General features: G+C 34.7%; 1 protein-coding gene across 1 annotated transcript; it reads left to right on the top strand.

Moving 5' to 3' along the window:
- The first annotated feature begins 2,989 nt into the window (after positions 1-2,989).
- LOC147398399 (long chain base biosynthesis protein 2a) lies at positions 2,990-18,442 on the top strand. Its single transcript, XM_086447588.1, has 12 exons — positions 2,990-3,239; positions 3,331-3,396; positions 8,603-8,691; positions 9,015-9,160; positions 9,232-9,356; positions 9,528-9,621; positions 9,726-9,889; positions 11,900-12,061; positions 13,093-13,219; positions 13,307-13,473; positions 17,362-17,469; positions 18,050-18,442. Exons 1-12 carry the CDS (start codon positions 3,114-3,116, stop codon positions 18,143-18,145), a joined length of 1,470 nt encoding a protein of 489 aa, XP_086303714.1. The 5' UTR covers positions 2,990-3,113; the 3' UTR covers positions 18,146-18,442.
- The last annotated feature ends 3,774 nt before the right edge of the window (positions 18,443-22,216 follow it).

Raw genomic sequence — 22,216 nt, 5'->3', positions numbered from 1 at the left:
TACATTGTTGTGTTGTGTGTGGGTTCATGAATGGATATCTATGATAATTAATTGTGATTACATGTTTATTTCATATTTGTAGCGCAATACGCAGTTTACTTTCTGTTCTATTATTTATCTTAGGTCGGTGGGCCACTATTGTATGGTAGGAAGCTGGATCTTCATTCTCAACCTTTAATGCTAAAATCTCATTTATTTTTAAAGAAAAATGCTATATATATATATAGCTATTTCGTGAGTTGTTAAAGAGTTTGTGAATGCTTGAAGGGATATTGCATCATATCATTCGTAATAATACATGATAGGGACATCCAAGCTCATATGTGGTATGGGACATGTATGAAAGTGAAGTCACAACTAGAATCCGAGATTATTCTTCTCTATTTTTATTAATGAACTTGTAATGTAAAGGTGGTCATACACGAATGGAATTGTATAATAGGAATCACATGCACGCTTGATAAGCATAGACAAAGATTGTTAATTAGTGATCACTAACAATCTAGAGTACCTAAACATTCTAATACATCGAAAAGAGACTCATTGCTTACAGTCACATCAAACGGCCAGCCTAAGCCGGATCAATGATCCCGCAAATGTGTAAATAACGACCAGTCACAAAATCAAGAACTAATTCTTTATTATGAAATATCCTATCCCGATTGGGAACGATCTAATTGTAGAATTTCAATTCTCTAATTCTACTACTCCACCATTATGTATTATGTATATGTTGCTCTATTTTTAATTATAAAATGAAAATCATGTTTATTGTGTCAATGTTATAAATTAGAATGATATAAAAAGAAATGCTATGGTGAATACTATTGATTGATGTAATGTGAATATTTTAAAATATTTAGTTGCTTATCCCTAGCTATATATATTAGTTATTTGTAGTTTATTTCGTAAAATTTTGCATGTATTAAAATGATTCAGTATGTTTATTAGTTCATGTTAGGAGAGGTTAGTAGTGGGAATTGTTTGTGGGCTTACTGAGTAACCATTGTTACTCATCCTTTTTTTTTTTTTAAGTTTCAGAATTTGTTGTTGCCAAGGCGGGCGTGAATCCGACGAGTGAGGAGCATATGACTGGTCATATAGACAACCAAAGTTTGCCACCTGATGAGCATTGGGGCTACCCCTACTAGAAGTTAATTCGTTCAGGATGTATATAGATTTTTAGTTAAGTGTTAGGTTCAATGTTAGAGTGAGAGTATATTCTTATAATCTTGTATATTTCTACACCTTCTGCACTCTGATTTACCTTTATACTGTTAGATGTATACAGTCTTCCGTTGCTTGTTCATTTCTTGGTATAATTATATACAAGATATTATGTTCATTTTCATCAGGTTTTCGAGTGCCTTAGAATGCTAAGGCAATGAATAAGATATTTCAAAATTTTAAACTAAAACTTGTATCTTTCCATGTATTTATCGATCTTCATTTTTGTGTTTTATGTTTTATAGAAATGTTTTGTGTCAACGGGACATGTCTAACATGGCGTAAGTCATTTCGCCCGAGTCTTGTCGACATTAATTAAGCCATGTCACTCGTGTCTCACCAACATAGAGGTTTTTAGTTAAAAAAAAAGATGTTGAATGAACACAATTGACATGGCTTATTTCATGTCGCCCGTGTCTTGTCGACATGGCTTAAGTTATGCTGCTCGTATCCTATTGACATGGCTTAACAAATGTCGACATTTCATGATCGGCATAAGCAAACAAAAAAAAAAAATGTAGATTTAACGCATTATCAACAAGTTCTTGTTATCAATAATTTATAAAATATTTATCAATGTTTTTAAGCATTCAAATGTTATACATTAGAGTTTTAACCATAATCTAAATCAATTCCTACCATTTGCCCTAACTCAAGTTAGATTCGGATATGGATTGATACCCCTTGACTCAAGTTAGATTCGGGTCAGATACATTTCCGTCCCTATATTCGCCAAGATTCGAATGATATATTACTTACAAGTTGTATTGTTATATGTTTTAAGTCATCTTTCATCAACCAACAATGGTTGGGTGTAATGGTTAATGCCTCTCTTCAAAATGGAGAGATCGTTAGGTCATGTCACCATTTAATCATATTTAATAATTTTATTTGAAATAATCTTAAATAATTTGACATTATTAGACATGAATCAATTAATTCGATCGGATTGAATTTGAATATGATTTTAATAAAAGTAAAATAGTTCAGATATAGTCTTAATTAGTATGATCAAAGTCAAATTCAGATTCGGATATAGATATTGACACACTCATATCCGATCCATTTTAAGCCCTAGAAATAATTCTTTAGAAAAGAATGTAATTAATGCAATCAATCACTTTTAAATCCTCAAGATTCTCTCCAATTTTAACTTAAATAAAATAGGAAAATTCATTATAAGATTCTAATCTGATTTACCCTTCTCTATCTAAGGATGAGGAGGTGACCAGCTCGACTCAGCCTCACTTCGTTGAGCAGGTCTGGCAAGCATCTCAAGAATAACATAATAGGACAACGTTGGACCCTATCCCACCCAAGTGGTGACTCACTTCTTAAATTCAGACACGTGTATGATTCAAATTCAATTCAACTTTTACCCTATACAATTTAAACTCCAACATAAAAGAGCTCTCCAAAATAGCAATCCATAACTTTTTTTAAGGAAAGCATTTGAAGGAAAAGAAGTTGGATAATTTTCTGAGATAAAAAAAAATGTAGTACTTCAGTAAAAAACTAAAAATATGGAATGACTATCTATACCCAGGCAAATCATTTAATTTGAATAAATCGGCATGTTACAAGTAAAAGTTGGTGTGCCAATATTTCAGATTGCGAGTTGAATGAGTCGTCGTCCCAATTTCCGATTCGACTTTACGAGTTAGCTCAGACGAGTCCTAGTAACAACCGGCCCGAAATTCAATCGAGACCAGACGAGACGAGTCGAGTCGATTCGATTAGAAAAATCAAAATGGGGGATTGGAGGATTGGATTAGTCATCCCCTTCTCTATTTTAGATCTGGCCTTCGTTTGCTCGAACGATCCGTCCTTCGATTTCGCGGAGTTTCTTCTTCGCCTACTTCGAGGTTTCAACCACATCGATCAAGATGATCACGATTCCGTATACAACTGCCCTAACAACCCTCTTCAGCTACGGATTACTGTTTACGTTCGGTCAAATTAGAGATTTGTTCAGGAAATGTCTCGAGTGGTGGAGTACCAGCAATCTTCATGTACGTTTTGATCTTGTTAGATTTAAATTTTAGGTTGGCAGAACTTATTTTTTCTCTGATCGATCGTTTCTCGTTTTTGATTTTGAAACAGGGGTACGCGCCGATCTGCTTAGGACTTGAGGATTTCTACGTTCGGCGTTTGTATCTCCGTATACAGGTTAACATTTGTATTTGTTTTTCTTTTTTTGATTCATTTGTTCCCCAATGGTATTAAGTTTTTCGATAATTTTGCTTATTGGATTGTTTGTTTTCTTTCATTGTGTTTAGAGATGTTCTAATTGACAAATATCGATTGCTAGATTATGTGATTAGATAATCTTTTGTTTTCTTTAGTGTTTTGGTTTGGACGATGAGATTGGGATGCAAATATGAAGAGCAAAATAGGGTGATTTTCAGATTAAATGTAGTTTCTTTTACTTTCTTTAATGATCCAGGGAAATTTTTACGTTAGTAAAGATAAATTAAATCCGTTGAAAAAGATGGATTATATTGAAATACAATTAGTGCAAACATACTAATGGAGATTGACCTAGTGTAAGATAGTTTGTCTCCACTCCTAGTTTAAGATAGTTTGTCTCCACTCCTTAAACATATTTTCTGGATAAGAAATCTCATACCAACCCCAGGCAAATACAATCCTTTGATTTGAAGAGATTGTCAACTTCTAATTAGGAGATCAATTTATTTCTAGAACAATTCAAAACATAAGTTTTTTTTTTTTTTTTTTTAATATGATGGGACATGGTGTCTCCACCCTTTTAGAAGTGAGACTAATCCTTGTGGATATGCCTTGCCACCAAAAATAGGTGTATCGGGTAAAGTTGAAGGTGGGGAGACTTGATCTCATGACCTTGTGGAGCACACTAGGTCGTGGAACCATGCTCCACCACTCCAGTGGTCATAAGTAAATCTTATTTGAAAGATGCGCTTGTGTGCTAAGCATGCACACAATAGATGTTGTGCCATGCTCCAAAAACTTGACCTGAAACCCCATGATTCCCAAATTGAATCCAGAGGCATGATATTTAATCCATAACATGATAATCATATATAAGACACAAAAGATATTTACATATTATAATAAAAATCATACCTGATTATTGCTCAACAAAATACAGAGGTATCCTCAAATCTCGATGCACTTAGATATATTTACAAATCAGAGTAACAACACATACTGTGTCATAGATACAATAGAAAACATTAGTAGACTTTTGAACCTAACTCTAGTTCAGTAACTCAATAACAATACCCATAATTCTCCCCCAGAAGTTTGGACTGATTATCTATGTAGCCCTGAATCTGAGTTTCCTTTGAAAGATTATGTAAACCAAGTGTGCCTAAAATTTGTATTGTTGTAGGAGTGAGTAACGGGAAAGTTATCTAGTAGGGGAATCTTACAATTCTAAATAATAGTATCCTACATGAAGTTTAAACATTTCATGCATGTTTGATATTCAGCACATGATTGAAAATAATTAAACATTGATATCATAAAACTTAGTAGGAAATTGAAACACAATTAAAATCTGAAAAACTATTGTTCATAATATAACATCAAATAGTACAGTACTATAATAGAGAGTTGAAGGTTATGACTGATGTGAACATCTCAGTCAAGATATGATTTTTCTAATATTTCATCAGTGTGGAACCCCATCGTTAGTTTTTGATTTTATGGCCAACCTGTACCACATTTGGATAACTATTTTCTGGCTCAGGTTGGTCGTTGACCAATGCATTAAGAAATAAGCCAAATCAATTAGGTTATTCTTTTTTGACTACTCTAAATTATTAATGATCATTAACTAGCCATCTTCATCTATGCTAATCTAGCATGCATGTGATCCTCGATAATTTTTATCAATTATACAACTATTTACATTTTGTTTTCTATTAAAAATAGGAAGGAAATTCCCGAATTCCTGTTGTGATGTTGTGGTCTTATGCATCCTATAATACATAAGAACTCAAACAATGCAACTAGTATCTTAGAATAACGTATTGTTCCGAAAATGTCACACCATGTTATTCTTTATAGATTTTCACAATCTCTTTAATAAATCACTAAAATACTACTTATAGGTATTTGTTTTCTTTTCAAAATGTATTGAAAGTAAGACATACACGTGTCTTAACCATCCAGTCCACTCTTAAATGTAAAGTCTCATCTCTCTTTTCCTTTTCTTTCTTTTGTGTCTTACACAATTATCAGTTGAAGCATCTTTCTTTCGTGCCTTACACAACATACACGGAAGCATCTATCTTATTGTGACTTATACAGTTTATGACTAGAGCATCTCTCCTCTTTGTGTCTTGCACGACAATTAATCGAAATATCTATCAACTGGGTATTTGAAAAACATGACAATCAATTGAGAACTCGTTTTTATATTTTATTTTAAATAAAATATTTTCTTTACCCAACTTTTTAATTTGAAAATTAGAACATATAAAAATCAGCAAGTTAAAATTTGTAAATGAAATTCTATACATGTATTTGAAATACTAGAATATATATATATATATATATATATATATATATTTGTAAAATATATAAAATAAAAATAAAAATAAAACAACAAGTTTATAAAGAAATGAAAACACATTCTATACATGTATTTAGAACTACTAGAGCACATATAAAGTATGTACAAAATATGTAAGTTGTATGTGAAAACTACTTGTATAGTTGCTGAATTTTCTTTTTAGTATGTAATAAATACATTTGAAACACGTATAAAGTATGTAGAAAAATACGTGGAGTACAGAAAAACAACAAGTTTTAATAAATAAAAATTAAAAGAACATATGTAATGCATATGAAAAAAAAAATCAGCAACTTCTAATTCTAAATATATGTAACACATATCTAATTCTATACATTCTTTTTAATAACTAAAACATATACAAGACATTAAAAAAAAATTAGGAAAATACGCATGTATATTTTGACAATCAATTCACTACTTTAATTTAAAAGATCTTGAAGAAAAGTCTAAGCTATTATAAAAATGTAAGGGCCTACCTCAAATCTGTATCTTCCTTTCCTTACCTTCCTTCCTTTCTCTTAGTAAATGGGAAGAAGATGAAACACAAATCTCAGATTTCTCTAATGAGAAGGATGATGGCAGGGGCGGAGCCAGGATTTTGTTTTCGTGGGGGCAAATTACAAATAGAAAAATTTTCTGATTTTCTATGGGGCAAAGTAGTAGAATGTTAAAAAAATTTGTGGGGGCAAATTACAAATAAAAAAAATTTCAAAACTTCTATGGGGGCAAAGCAGTAGAATGTTAAAAAAATTTTAAAAATTATTAATGCCTCCCTATGGATTTTAGAAATTCTTGTGGGGGCAATTGCCCCCACTGCCCCCATTGTAAATCCGCCCCTGGATGATGGGCTAGATTTTAAACTTATTTTCTTAAAGGATTTACTTAGATACCCAAAGTTTTTGATGTAAAAGTTAGGCATCAAAATTTCACCCCATATAAATAAAAAAAACAAAATCTAGATATTTACTAAAATATCTAACTCTATTTGAATCTTCTAAGTATATAGACTTTGGTCAGTTTTACTTAGTCAAAACTAGTTGACCAACGCTTGACCAAGTCAACTTGACTTGAGTCAACAATGGTTGACTCGGTCAACCTTTTTGTTGTTGTTGGACATTACATGTTATCCCCTAGTCATGTGATCATCTTGGACCACTTAGTAGATACTGCAAAACTAATCTCTATGCTCAAGTTAGAAAGAGGAAGGAGGATAACAAGAAAGAATTTGAACGAATGCATCACGAGGAACTATGGAATCACCGAGTTGCAATTATTAAATTAAAACAATTATATAAATGCTACCTCACCCTTCCCTAAATATATATTCTTACCCATTGATTTATGTCGATGATGTATGAGGCCTCTTTGTTTGCTTCTGGGACTAGTTTGAGTAGAAGGTGTTTCTACATTGTTGGACCAAGTGGAAGGATATTGCAATACCGATCCAAGCGGATCTTGTGTCCATGAGTGCTATGCTTTCTCTTATTGCATTCCCTAGACACCTCATATTCATGGTTGACTGTATGTGACCACCCTCTTTTCACTAATGGATTAATCACCTATGGCCCCTACTCACACCTTCCCCTAGTTGTTAGCATCATGGTCATGCCCAAACACCTCATATTCATGATTGGGGTTCTACATTCTTTTTGAGGTGGTTTAGATTCATTATCCAAAGGTACAACCTTGTGGGCATGCTTACATTATTAAGTTTTTACATGTCGTTGAGGTAGATGTCTCCACACTTTGCACCTGGATTGACTATTTTACATGCATCATCCAAGTGGTCATCTTCAGGAATTTGTCATCTCATGTAGTCGAACTGCTACATGCATTTGAAAGGTATAAAGTTAAGCGTAATAAACAAAGAATGTGAGGAATGCATGATTTGCATCTATTTTTCAAGCCATGAAAAAACAAACTATTATGTAGTTTTGACAAGGAAACTTACCTTGATAAAACACAATAGTAGACTTTTCAAAAGTGAACGTGTCTGCTACAATTATTCCGGTTGGAGTTGATGTTTTAGGCCTTCAACAACATGGTCCCTTGGAAGGAGGACTTGTAGAAAAATACTATTGTTTCCAAGGGTAACCTGTTTGCTACAACTATTAGTCAGATTAGATGTTTCGAGACTTGAACAACATAGCTCCCTTGGAAGGACTCAATCAGCTATTAAAGTAAGTCTGGGATGATAAGAATCAATCTGCCTCACCTATTGATTATTGGAGAAGGCCTTGACCCCTTGGGGCATCCATCTAATGCCTGATTTTTGATACAGTACGGTACGCTGAACGCCAACCCAATCTCGATGAAGAAGATCAAATGTAAACAACTACAGCCACATCTGCACCTTATCCCCATTTTTGGGGATGTATCCTTATATTTTCTCTTGATATGTACTTTTGGAGAATGTAAAGTATAAACTGTTTATAGTGCTTCTTTGCACATTTCCAGTGAATGCTACTCCCTAATTCCATCTACTTCACCATGATTGCTACTCCTGAACTCCATCTACTTCACTGTGATTGCTATTCCTGAGCTCTGTTTTTTTGTTATTGCTACTCATGAATTCCGTCCCTTTTCACTGATTTTGGACATTTACTGGATTGCTATTCCTGAACTCTCTGTCTTTTACTGTTATTACAACTCATGAATTCCGTCCCTTTTCACTGTTATTGTCTTCATAAGATAGTCAGCTACTCTCTAACATATCTACAACTTTTTTATAAGTACTACACAATATGTTATTTATGTTTTATTACTCCAGAACTATAGCTAATTATCCCATTTGTTTACTCCTTTTGATAGGACTGTTTTGGACGACCAATAGCAAGTGCTCCTGATGCTTGGATTGACGTGGTTGAGCGTCACTCAAATGACAATAACAAGACACTAAAGTGAGCTTCCCCATTGGTTTTGGAAGTTTTTTTCTTCACCTACCAAACTTCCATTACACTGGATAAGTATCAACCATAGAGTGCAAGTAGCAACTTTTCCTGGTACAATTGAATTGGGTACCACTGGCACAAGTCATCCTTTCGTCTGACAATTTAAAGTTGAATGAAATTGAAATTGCATGGAGAATTTAATAATTTATCATGAAATAACTGGATATTGTAGACAATGAACTTCCACTTGTCATCTTTCTTTTATTTTTTGAGAATGTAAATCAATTCGAAATGTGTGTCGAGGATGATCCAGCTGTTTGCTTTTTGTCCAGGCGTACCCCGAACAAAAATAAATGTCTTAACTTGGGTTCTTACAATTATCTCGGGTTCGCAGCATCAGATGAATACTGCACCCCACGTGTAATTGACTCGTTGAAGAGATTTTCTCCAAGTACTTGTAGCACTCGTGTAGATGGTGGTATGTATTTTACACTTCAAGATGCAGTTATTATGCACTTGGGGTTTCAGCTAATGCAGTTATGTCACCAGGCACCACAATATTGCACACTGAAGTGGAGGAGTGTGTTGCTAGATTTATTGGAAAGCCAGCTGCAATAGTCTTTGGTATGGGCTATGTCACGAACTCTGCCATTCTTCCTGTCCTGATTGGCAAGGTATGTCCAGTTGCTTGAACAAGACTATTGTGAATAGTTAGGTTCTGTGTGATACCTGCTTTGGTTTCTTTTTGTTTTTTATTTGATAAATATATGTGCGTTGGTTTCATTTCTAATAATCTAATAGTCTCCTATTAGTGCATTTCCTTTGCTCATTATGGTTGTACACAGGGAGGATTGATAATTAGTGATTCTCTGAACCACAACTCAATTGTCAATGGTGCTCGAGGATCAGGAGCTACAGTTCGGGTTTTCCAACATAATAGTAAGTTTACTGTATGGTGAGAGATACAAATGTAGCTATCCAAATTTTGGTTCAAAGGATGCTTGTGCATATGCTTTATATATTTTTTATTATTTTGATTTTAGCACCATCTCATTTGGAAGAAGTGTTGAGAGAACAAATTGCTGAGGGACAGCCTCGGACGCGTAGACCTTGGAAAAAGATAATTGTCGTTGTGGAGGGAATCTACAGTATGGAAGGAGAGCTCTGTAAACTTCCTGAAATCATAACAGTCTGCAAGAAATATAAGGTTATGCCCCTATGAGCTGGTAACATTTGTATTTTGTGTTGTATTTTGAAATATAAGATGTTAAGATCATTTGAAGATATATATATTTACATACATTTTATGGATAGATTTGATTATTATAGTAACATAATGTGTTGTTGCTTGAAATTCAAACATTTTGAGTGCTTTCTGAAATGACCCCTCTACTTTGTTCCATGTATCATAAACCATTCAACAAAATTTTTGTGGACACTTATATATGTTTTTAGGCTGACCTTGAGTAGGATAATTTCTTTCCCAATGTAAGATAATAAATTAAAGTCACAATATCATCTTCACTATTACAAAAATAGGAATTTGTTGTTCTTGTCTCATTTGTGAATTACACTTAACAAGTTACAAAATCAAATGGAAAAAATTTGTAGTTAGGAGTTAGGACTCTTCCATTAAAATTTGGTTTGAACCAAGTTTACTTCCTGGATATTCACAGATGCCTGATGGGCTTGTCTTCAATCTTACCCAAGTTGGTCAAGTTGACGCGGGTGAGATCTGTATCACCTTGAATGCAAGTTAACTTTGAACCCACCCATTGGTACCCTTGGCAGGATAAGCATTTTTATTTTGTTTTGTAACAGATTGCAAAGCTGATGATTGTTTAGTCTTTTGCATATCTGTTAAAATGACTTTTTTCTTTCATCTACAGTATTTGTGCCTACTTATTGGTTGTACAGTTCCAGTGAAGCTGCTACTAGGCTTTCTGTTCATTCAATATAAATGGGAAATTTCCATTTTTTTTGTCATATTGCTCACAATCAATGTTGTTAAATAGCATGTGCGACCAGCACATGTGATTTTGCACATTGCATATGCTGCAATAAAAATTTTCTGACTGTTGGACAGTATGCTATTGCATATGCTGCAAAAAAAATTTCTGACCGTTGGATATTATGTCATCGCATACTACAACATGTCATCGCATATTGGCAGATAGCATATTTTTGGGGTATGTGACTGTAGCATATGCGAGTATGCAACTGCATTTGACAACACTGCTCACAATTGATGCTAATTTAAGCTCTTGTGAAGAGAATAGTTCTCCCGCACGAAAGAGTAAGCTGCTTGAAACTTCTGGCTATAATGTCGTGCTTGTGTAGTAGCATGCTCCACATGGCCTTAATCAAGTAGAAAAAGGAACAAAAAAGCTGGAGCAAAAATATCCACTCTTGCGTCGTCGAGACAGGAGCTTTATGTTTCACATAAGTTGCCTGGAATTAGTTCACTGATTGTAGCTGCATCATCCACCATGTTACCTGGATCTTTTAAGCCCTTATGGGCTGGCTCATGTTGACACAATATGGATATTTCAAAATGTATACCGATGATTTAATAAAGAATATTCAATATGTTAAATATAGAGTTAAGTTTGGCAACTTGAAAAAATGACAATTTTGTAGCCTCATCCCTCTACCTTGAGATTTGGAGGTTTTGTCACTTCAGCTCACTGACCAACCCAATCCTCAACGGTAGCCATAGATGGGTAAAATCTGCAAGTTTCCTTTTACCTGCAATGATTGTACTAGATAGCGCGTGAATGGTGGGCTAACAACATTCTGAAAGGTCTATGTTTATCTGAAATTGCCTGCTAGCATTTTCTTTTATGTCTGGCAACAGATTGGGGTTAAAACTAATCTGATCCGAGTCTTTTCACAAGCTGAACTTAGACTGGCTCTGGTTTCAATTGGTCAATCTGACCTGATTCTTTTAAGAGCTGTTTTATTGGTTGCTTATCAAGTTTATTTGGCCAATTTGTTGCCCCTAGTATTTTTCTTTGGTGACAGGGAGTTTGGTATGAGATTGTGAATCAGTGGTAAAGCCTGGTTTCGAAGTATGCAACTGTGCATAGCTCACTGTTAATTTCATCATTGTTTTGATATCCTTAATCCTGACAAGCACTTATTAACTCTGCTTATAAATCTTCTATGGCACTATGAGAATTTTTTTCCTTCCTTATCTTCTGTTCTCTCTCAACAGGCATACACTTATTTAGATGAGGCCCATAGCATTGGAGCAGTTGGGAAAACAGGAAGAGGTGTTTGTGAGCTCCTTGGAGTGGATACCGCAGATGTGGATATCATGATGGGAACTTTTACGAAATCTTTCGGATCATGCGGTGGTTATATTGCTGGATCCAAGGTTTTTTTTTTTCCTATCATTTTTCTCCTTAACTCAGGTCTACTTTTGAAATGGTGAAAAGTGTGGAATGAATTTTCTTTAATGGGTAAACTAAAGTGTAGAATGGAATTTGGCAGTTCCCCTTGAAATATACCACTCTCTTTTTGCTCTTTTTGATAAAAAGTTTGTCTGTTTCTCTTTATAGCCGAAATCAGGTTTCCTTTGGCCCTACACCAATGTTTTTTTTTTTTTTTTGTTTCCCTTTATTTTCCTCTTGCATTCTTCTTTTCTTATTTTTCTCTCTAAATCAAGCAAACCAAAAACAGAACCATGTAGCACCTACTTTTGGCATTTGAAGTAGAAATCTATATGAGGGAATCAAAGTCAATCATCCTCAACGGACTTGGGTGTCAGACGGGTGACGCACTGTGACACTGGAATCGTAACACAATTCTGCTAGGATAATGATTTGGAAAAGAAGAGAGAAAAGCGGAAAGATAAAATTAGAAGGAATCCCGCACCTCTAGAATTTCAATTTCGTGATTGATTATTCCCCGTCTCAATACAAGGGAGATTACTTACTTTTAGGATAGGAGAAGGAAATGATGGGTTTTGGGGATGGGGGAAAGACTTATGAAGCTTTTAATCTAGGCTGTGCAGCATCGATGAGTTTGTCATTGGTAAGTTACAACACTAGGTTTTATAAGGATGATGGATCCTGGGTTTATTGTATATGTTCTCTATTAAATATTCAGAAGTATGACCTATGCTCATAAGTGGCCAAAGACTGCTGGCTGTCACATCAATGAGGGTACCACTTTGTTTTGTTTTGTTTTGTTTCAGAATTCATTTTAAGGTGAAAATCCTGTTGTCAATGGTGCCATAACGTGATTTTTGTGCCATTGCTGCACTACATTGTGCTTTATCATCATTGTCTTCTGTTCTTTTATTTCTATCATCTAGAAGTGTTACAATTTCTTTGGGTAGATAAAGTGAGCTATGAACTTAGGTTGTGCATTTGCAGTTATTAATCTTTGTCTTGTCCTTTCCAGGAGCTTATTCAATATCTGAAATACACTTGCCCTGCTCATCTTTATGCAACATCAATCTCACCACCTGCAGCACAACAAATTATATCTTCCATACAGGTTATTGTTGGAGAGGATGGTTCCAGTAGAGGTTTGTGAAGAGTGATCATTTCAAGGCTTGAAACCTTAATGTGGGATATATCTGATTATGACTTGTGTTACATTTGGTTTTACTTAGGGGCTCAGAAACTTGCACGAATTCGTGAGAACAGCAACTTTTTCAGGTCAGAACTGAAGAAGATGGGGTTCGAAGTTCTCGGGGATAACGATTCTCCAGTAATGCCAATAATGCTTTACAATCCGGCAAAAATCCCTGCATTTTCCCGGGAGTGCCTTAAACAGAATGTGAGTATTTCTGTATTTGAACTGGTTATTTTAACATAATGGTGATAATTACATTCAGATATGAGATATTTTACAGGATTGGAGCTTAATAACCTTCTTTGTAATTTCACATATAGGTTGTGTATTATATGCCCTTTTTAAAATTTTCAATGCTAACATGATATATGGCTGAACTTTTTCATGGATTTTCCAAGAGTCCCGAATTTTTGAATTAAAATGTATAAAAGATAAATACATAATAACATATAATATGGCTGGAAAATACAGTGTTTCCTTAGCCCGTGTTCCTCTAATCATCTTTTTTGTTTGGCCCCTTGTCCCCTCAGTCTCCACTCAATGGGAATTAGCTGGCTCACCCACATCTTCTCCTACACCGGCTGCTGGTTTTTGTGAGGGAGGGAGGGATATGTAATGTGATGAGACAATCATGGTCTCTGTGTGGGTGTGTGGGTAGGTGCGTGTGTCCGTCCGTCTGTCCGATTGACATCTTCTAGGAGAAACTTAGTAGCATGCTTTTAGACGTAACATCATGAATGGCCTACACTTTGACTTTTTGTTTCCACTCATAGTTCTTCTTTGGAGACCCTCTGAAGAGGAGATTCTTGGGGTTCTTAGGAAATTTGTGGGCACTAAGCTCTTGGGCTGGATGATCTTTTTTTCAAGAAACACTGGCACATCATTATTGATGACATGATGAGACAAATCCTTTCATGTGGCCTTTATTTGCTTGAGGTTTATACTACATTTATTTGGTTAATTGCTTAAAACGAAGGGGGTTGAATCATTGAAGGATTCCAAACCTATTAGATTTTTGTGTAGTTCGTAATATCATCTCCCAAGCATTGATTTCTAGACTCCAATTAGTGATGGCCTCTATGATTTACCCCTTCCAAGGAGGTTTTGTCAACAGAGTGATTTAAGATGGTGTCCTAATTGCTAACAAGTGCATTTACTCCAGATCAGAATAGATACCTTGGAATAGTTGGCAGATCTAGTGAATATTGAAGATTTGGGAATCTAAGCTGCTCTCACCCCTTAATGGAATTCGTTGTGGAGGTTTCTTTCTTTTGCTTTGGCATTGGCATTGTGGAAAGGAAGGAACAGTTGCATATTCAATAACAAGAAACACTTTCCTTTGAGACTGGTTTTAAAAGTAAACCTCTGTTATATAGGTGATCTTCCACCTTGGGTGATTTTAGGGGGTATCTCTTATACGTCCTTATTTGTAGATGGGAGGAATTGTCTTGTAGAATCTGAGTTGCAAGTACATCTTTTCGTTGGTTTTGGCTCTTTGGCTTAGTGACTCTCAGTCAATTACACTCCCCCCTCTTACTCTCTCCCACCCTCACACCAACACAGTATGTTGGACTGTTACCGCACATTTTTAACACACACACACACAGACCGAGGTTCACATTTGAGCCATGTGGACTGCCACGTTGGATCAAGATGCGAAAGAAAGGCGAAGGCAAGGAACGAGAACAGGGAGCGATAAGCCAGAGGCGAGAGAGGGATACGACTATAATGATATGAAAAAAGCAGGCGAGTAGAAACGTGGGCATTTTTGTCCAAATGACACCTCATCCCTCTTGATTTGTGGTCTAGATTAGGTTTGAAAAAAACATGCTGAAAAAAAAAAAAAACATTATTTTTTGTGTTAGATCTTGAGTTCGAAAATGGACGACCACTGAACTCCTAGATTTAAAATTTAAATTCAGCGGTGAAAAGATCTCCTTTTTCAATTCTGTCTTTTTAGAAGTTGATCAAATTTCATGCTCTACAAAAATGTGGCACTTGGTGGTGGTTTTGGGCGCCACATTAGCATGTGGTCCATATGACCCTCTCTCTGTATATATATAGATGGGAAGTAACTAAAATTCTGGTCTGTCCAGCGACTTAATTCTTTTTTGGTAATTTTTTTAAAATAGATTCTTTTTTGTAAATATTAAAATATTTAACCCTTTTTTAGTAATTTTCCCATATATATATATATATATATATTTGTGTGTGTGTGTAAATTCTTTTTCAATAATAAAAAGAAATAATAGGAATGAATGCAGATCTAATGTTGGTAGCTTTATAGGGTGGACAAGGACTGCAAAAGGTGGTATGGGATTTGGTATTATAAAGGTTTTTGATGTTGAAAGAGAGGGGATTTTAAGGATTGTTTAGGATGGCTTTTAAGCTTATGATTGAAATTTTAATATCTAAAGGTTACTTGATCTGGGGTTCTGAAGAGGTTAGATGGCACTGCAGGATGATGGATAAGGTTGAAGTACTGGAGACGCATGCCTGGTATTAGAGTTTGTTAAGGGACCTGTAACTAGGTTGCACTAGATGGTAGCAGGTCTGAGATTTTAAAAATGAAAAATTAGAAGTGAAAAAGCTTGCTAGATCAAGATTATGGAGGATAAACATGAAGTTTTACTGGAACCAAGGTACCTCATTTAATTATTGATACTTTCATGGATATTTAGAAATGAATGCTTCCGCCATTTGATTAATGAAAAAAAAATTGTAAGAATGCACCTAGTAGCTAATAAACTTAGGAAGGTCGATTGAGATGGTTTGGTAATGTGAAATGAAGATTGATAACAACCCCAGTTAGAAGGAATACACAAGTTTAATTGAGGATGATGATGATGATCTGATTCAAAGATATAGACTAATTTGTTAGCTGGTCGAGTAATTAGACAATTATCTGTAGACCTTATTAAAAGGGCAAACATTCTATCTTTAGGCCCCGCTGGCAAGCTTGGAAAGTTTTTCCTGAAAAATCTTTCCTTGAAAAGATTTTGTATTCTTTTGAAAATTCCAAATGTATTTCATTTTGTCAAAAAAAAATTCCAGGGAAAAATTTCGGAGCTTCCAAACAATGCCTTACTCATAGGAAAAGAAGTTCCAATACCTTACAAAAAAGGCCCTTATCCTTTTTTCCTGTTGAATCTCAACCAATAGATGAATGTCCTATTGCGCTGCAGGTTGCATCTTCGGATTTTCAAAGTTGAGCACCCTTTTCCACTATCTCCATTGCCATTCTAAGTCATTGCCACGGCCCCATGTTCTTCCTTTGTACCCTTAACCACACTCATATCTCGAATCATACCTGTTAATGGCCATTTACAACTAGTCTGTTTTTGTCCCACATCCACATCTTATTGTTCTCTTTGGATTTCTTCCAAACCCACTTTTGAATGAAAACTAGGATTGCCAGCGATAAAACCCTTACTCTGAAGAAAGAAAATAATTTCAGTTAAGGCCTGATGCTGAAATTATCGCAAAAAGGATGATCCAAGGTCGCGCTAGTGATCATACCAATGAGGGGAACTCCCGCAATCCCACTATGCATATCCTTAGGACATGTGAGGGTTCAATCATTTGATTCCTCGTACACTATCCCATGCAATAGGCTTCGAAGATAAAAATACTTTCTTTCTGTTGGGCAATAAACTGACCTATACTAGGTAAATCCCATACCCTAATCAAAGTGAAAGGGACACCACCCCTAAAGGTAATCAAGATTCCAATTGGACTTTGTTGCAAAAGATTTGTCATATTCAAAGGGATGGTTGGAGTAAACATAGAGATTATGCAAATTTGAATTAAGAAGAAGGAAGTGCTGAAATGTTGACCGAAATAAATTGACTCATATTACATTGACCCTTGCTGTGAATGAAAGGAATGTTGATTATATATACTATTTAGAATATAGATTTGGCTTTTAATAGTTGTGAATAGGCTGGTCCAGCCCCTGACATCCCTAGCAAAGACTAGAGGAAGACATTGAGCAATTGTGTTCTTTGGGGCAGCCAAAATCTACTAGACCAGTAGTAGCCTATGTAAAGTGTATCTACTACTTGTTATCAACGCCAAATGATGATGTTGTAGGTTGCTGTTGTGACGGTTGCTTTTCCTGCAACCCCTCTACTGTTGGCAAGGGCACGTATATGCATATCTGCATCTCACACAAAGGAAGACCTGACGAGAGCCTTGGAGGTAAATTTAATATCTAGTAACTCTGATTTCTAATCTTTCACGATGATGCTATATGAGACATCCTCAATATTTTAAATATTTTATACATAATGGTTTTACAATGGATTGAGGATACAATTACTTTACATAAGTTTTTAAACAAATTGAGAAAAATTTGAGGGGGGCAATTACTTTATGTTGAAAAAAAAAAGTGGGGGCAAGAGCTCTTATGACCCGATCTGTTAAGTTATTTTTATGAAAAAAAAATATTAAAAGTTGAGAAAATTTGAGTGGGGGCAGTTGGCCCCTCTTGCCCCCATTTCCGGCCCTGCCTTTGAGTGACTTTATTTTTCCCTACTACAAGAATGTCATCGATTGGATGATTAGGATCACCTATTTTTGTGGTTGTTTTTTCTTTATTATTATTATTATTTATGGTCTCCTTGTGGCCCATTGGAGCTGCTTTGGCACTCTTAAGGATGTGCCCATGTCAACTATTCAGAACCTCGCAATAAAGATCTGTATTATGTCACAACTTTATGCAGAATGCACAATGAATAGTTCTATTTCATTTTTATAGTTTGATAATTTGGTTTGTCAGGTTATCGGCAAAGTTGGTGATCTTGTGGGTATTAAATACTTACCCATCGAGCCAGAGAAGCAACAGCGAGAGGAAGGCCGGGTAAAGCTGGAGTAAGGAAGAGTTGTATTTTGGTTCAGAGAGATTGTCACTAAATTGCACCTTAGATATGACCATCTAACTACTTGTGGATGTCATCCCCCACACACCTATCTTCTTATTGTGTTCATTTGAATACCATAGAAGTTGGTAATTGCTCTTTTGGGTGTTCTAAAATATTTGTGCATACATGCAGCCAGCAGTCGGAACTAAGTTCTTGGCTATATGATTTGTGTATTTAATCTTCTTTCTGTTTTTGTTAGTGTTATGTACAGTTATTACTGTAAGTCAGTTTTCTCCAGTTTACATTTACTATTTCTATTAGTTGCCATTACCGATATTTTTCTAGCTCACAATGCTGTCAAGGAAATCAGGCAGAAGATTGATTCTAGCATCTAATGCACTATTATTTGTTTTTTTTTTAGGTAATACTTGATCTTTCGTGTTCTGAACTATTTTTGGAAACAGTTTTGAGCAAAAATATGGAATTCGACATGTTCTTGTTACATGCTCGCAAGAGGATTTAGAGGTAAATGAGTGGAAATATTGAGAGATGAAATAAAAGATAATATCCATAAAATATAAGATTAACTCTAATAGGTGATTGAATAAGGGAGAATGGATTGATGACATCCCCACTGGGAATAGAACTAGAAGGATAAAAGTATCTTAGGGCATGGTATTTTGTAGATGTTATATAATAATTTAATATGTTCATATCTTCAACTCTTCAAAAGCCCTCTAATAGTCCTTACATATTAACTTGATCGATGTTTATATTCCTTTGTTCTTTCAGTAATAGAATTGAACTTAGAAATGATAATATCTCTAAGAGAGTGGAGTACATTAACTAATTCAAGACAATCATGTGTTTTACTCTTGTTCAAGTTCGATAATATTTTTTGTCATCACATTCATCCATAGTTAAGTGTTGGGTTTCCACTAACCTTTTCGGTTTTAGAAAGGTGTTTCCACTCACACTCGCTGTGATTTGACTAAGTAGTAAGTACGCCTATTTTTTAGGCCGCAACCTAGTGGGTGAGTCTAGGTTAAGTTACGTAGAAAATGAATTAAGCTTTGGTTGAAATATCTCAACCCGTCATCAATTTGGGTTGAGGGATCGGGCAACCCAACTCAACCCGACGCTTATATATTAATATATACGTATTTTTAATATATATATATATATATATATATATATATATATATATGAGAAATTTCAAAATATGAGACATGAGAAAACATATGTAAAAACAAGGTAACATTAATAGATTTTCAAAATATGGGTTAGAAATTTCGGATTGAGCTGATTTTTTGTGAGGATGATTTCTATGATGGGAAGATCATCTGAAAATAAAATCAGTCTAATTTGAAACTTCAAATCCTATTAAAAGTGATTTAGAATGTGGACCATCGATTGTTTATCAATTTTTGTCAATAATTTGTAAATCACTTTTGATGGATTCAGAAGTTTCTGAATGAACTGATTTTTTGTGAGGATGATCTTATCATCATAGTGGCCATCCTTGAAAAAAATCAGCTCAATCCAAAATCTCTAATCATATGTTTTTACATATGGCCCTTGAACGGCCCCCATATATATATATATTATATATATATATATATATATATATATATATTAATTTTATTTTATTATTATAGCTCGTGAACAATTGGATATTATTAATATGGGCTTTGATTAAGTATGGTTTTGTCTAAATATTATCTCAATGATGAATTTAGAGAATGTATGTGATTTTATTTACTAGTGATGTATTTTTTTTAAGATAAAAAATTTATTTATTAATTAAAAGAAACTAGAGATGTTCAACAAGTCAACCAGTCAAACCACAAAAATTATCCGACTTGGGCTAACTCAAGCTCAACCCAATTTTAGAAGATCAAACTTGGGTCGAACTCATGCCCGATGGTCAGGTTGAGGGTTCTACCATTTGGGTTGAGCCTGGGTTTGCTCTTCAACCCGTGCAGCTTGCAGTCCTACCACTCTATCAATCTCCTCTAGTTAGCTTTAATAAGATAGTTATTGTATTCTTAAAGATTTCTGACAATTTTGCAATTTCAGTAACATTTTAGCTTTTTACACTATTTTTGGCACTGAATTGCGATTGTTAAAAATATAAGAAATTGACCAAAATTGTGCATTATTCATTTTAATTCCCAAAACAATAAATTACTGTTTTTGGAAAGAAGTTATTTATAAAAACTGTAAAAATTGAAATGAATAATTTCCATTTTTTTTTTGTTGAAATGAACATTGTTTAATGCTCCCTTTTACCTTTCAAGATTTAGTTTATTTCATCACTTTATACTAAAATAATTATATTTTTTATCTGTTTAGTTAAATAAGGGATGTGTATTTTTGGTATCAAAATACTGTTTTATTTCAAATATTACTGTTTTGATAAAATAATTTATTTTCGAAAGCGGTAATTTATCATTTTTGAAATTAAAATGAATAGTCTATTATTTTTGATAAATTTTCAATTTTTGATGCAGTTTTTGGTAAATAATGCCAAAAATATTGTACAAATGAAGTCTTAGAATGTCGATCAATGTTTCAAAACAGGACTAGCACCCCCTAATAGAAGGCTTCAGACAAGTGCCAATTGCTATCTTTTATATTTTATATATAAACATATTTCTCTCTGTTCTATGAATCACAAGACCCACCACTTTTCTCATTTGTGTTGATCTCTAATTCTCTCTTTCTTCTTCCTTGTGAAGCTTAAAAATTGATACCCAATTCTCCCTTTCATCTTCCTTGTGAAGCTAACCATAACAATATCAAACATTGCAACTTCAAAACTCTATAATTTGGGTGATTCTATATATGATACAGGGAATCTTATTATTGAAACCCCCATCCTTTTCTTGTATTCAGAGACTTCCTTAAAAAACCAACATATAGATGCTCAGATGGACTCCTCATAATCGACTTTATTGGTAAGGCTTTTTATTCAAGAGAGCTGATTTTTGAACTCAACCTGACAGGGGGACTCAAAACTCACCTACGTGGTATGAGCAAAGAATCATAGATTCTGTTTCTCGGGATACACAACCGACCTGTCATTTGTGGTTGTGTAGCATCTACGGTTCTTTGCTCATGACATGTCAGTGAGTTTTTGAGTCCGAATGTCAGGTTGAGTTCAAAAATCATTAGTTTTTGCGTCATTGGGTGGGTTTGGGCAGGTTTGGATGAACACTCATCCAGCCCCAACCTGTAACTCTTATAGTGCCTAAAGTGATTCAGCCCAAGCCTGGTCCTACTTTTCAAAATACGGGTCTATTCTCCTGATTGAAAAATGTTAAGTTGTAATATATGGCAAAACAGTTTTATATGGGGCTGATTTTTTGTGAGATGATCTATGATTAGTAGATCATCCTCACAAAAAAATCATCTGATTATAAAACTTCTAATCTTAGGAAAAGTAGTTATAAACTAACTCTTAAAATGAACAATTCACGATTCTTTAACTTGTAAATTAGGGTTAGCAATTTTAGAATGGGATGATTTTTTGCAAGGATGATCCCCTCATCATAGAGATCATTCACACAAAAAATCAGACCATTTCAAATCTTTTTGCCCATATAAGACAAAACACGTTGTCTAGAATGTTATCTATGGATCCTGGCCCTATATATATATAATAGGGAACTATTTGACGCCTCTCTATTTATCAGACAGAATAACAAATATATTGAAACCATTGGATAATGGTCGGATGAACAACACAGATTGAAAGTAACGTTTAAGTTAAAAGAAAAATCCATTTTACACTGCCATCCTTTACTTTTTTGCATAATCAGTGCTACCTCCCTAATGTCTTAAATCCCAAAATAATAGAGAAAAGAGAGTTATGCTCAATAGAATTCTCTCCCTATTCTCTATCGTTTGAAACCCTCTTGTCCCTTTCTCCCACTCTCTCATTCTCTCTTGCTGCAACTACCACCCTTTTGACCCTCTCTCTCGCTCTCGTTGCAACTACTTCCCTCTCTCTCTTTCACTGCAAAAAACCTCTCCTTCTCTCGCTGTAATTTTGGGATACACGATTTGATTAGTTAGGGTTT

The sequence above is a fragment of the Akebia trifoliata genome, chromosome 7 (assembly GCF_017979445.1).
Source record: "Akebia trifoliata isolate Shusen 1 chromosome 7, ASM1797944v1, whole genome shotgun sequence".
Classification (NCBI taxonomy): Eukaryota; Viridiplantae; Streptophyta; class Magnoliopsida; order Ranunculales; family Lardizabalaceae; genus Akebia; species Akebia trifoliata.
Note: the sequence above shows the minus strand (reverse complement) of the source record. Positions and strands in the feature narration are given on the sequence as shown.

Bases quoted from the DNA above. Each gene is read 5' to 3' on its own strand.
- LOC147398399 (XM_086447588.1), top strand. From the start codon at position 3,114: ATGATCACGATTCCGTATACAACTGCCCTAACAACCCTCTTCAGCTAC. The intron at 9,890-11,899 runs GTTATGCCCCTA...CTCTCTCAACAG, and splicing joins CAGTCTGCAAGAAATATAAG to GCATACACTTATTTAGATGA. The intron at 17,470-18,049 runs GTAAATTTAATA...TTGGTTTGTCAG, and splicing joins ACCTGACGAGAGCCTTGGAG to GTTATCGGCAAAGTTGGTGA.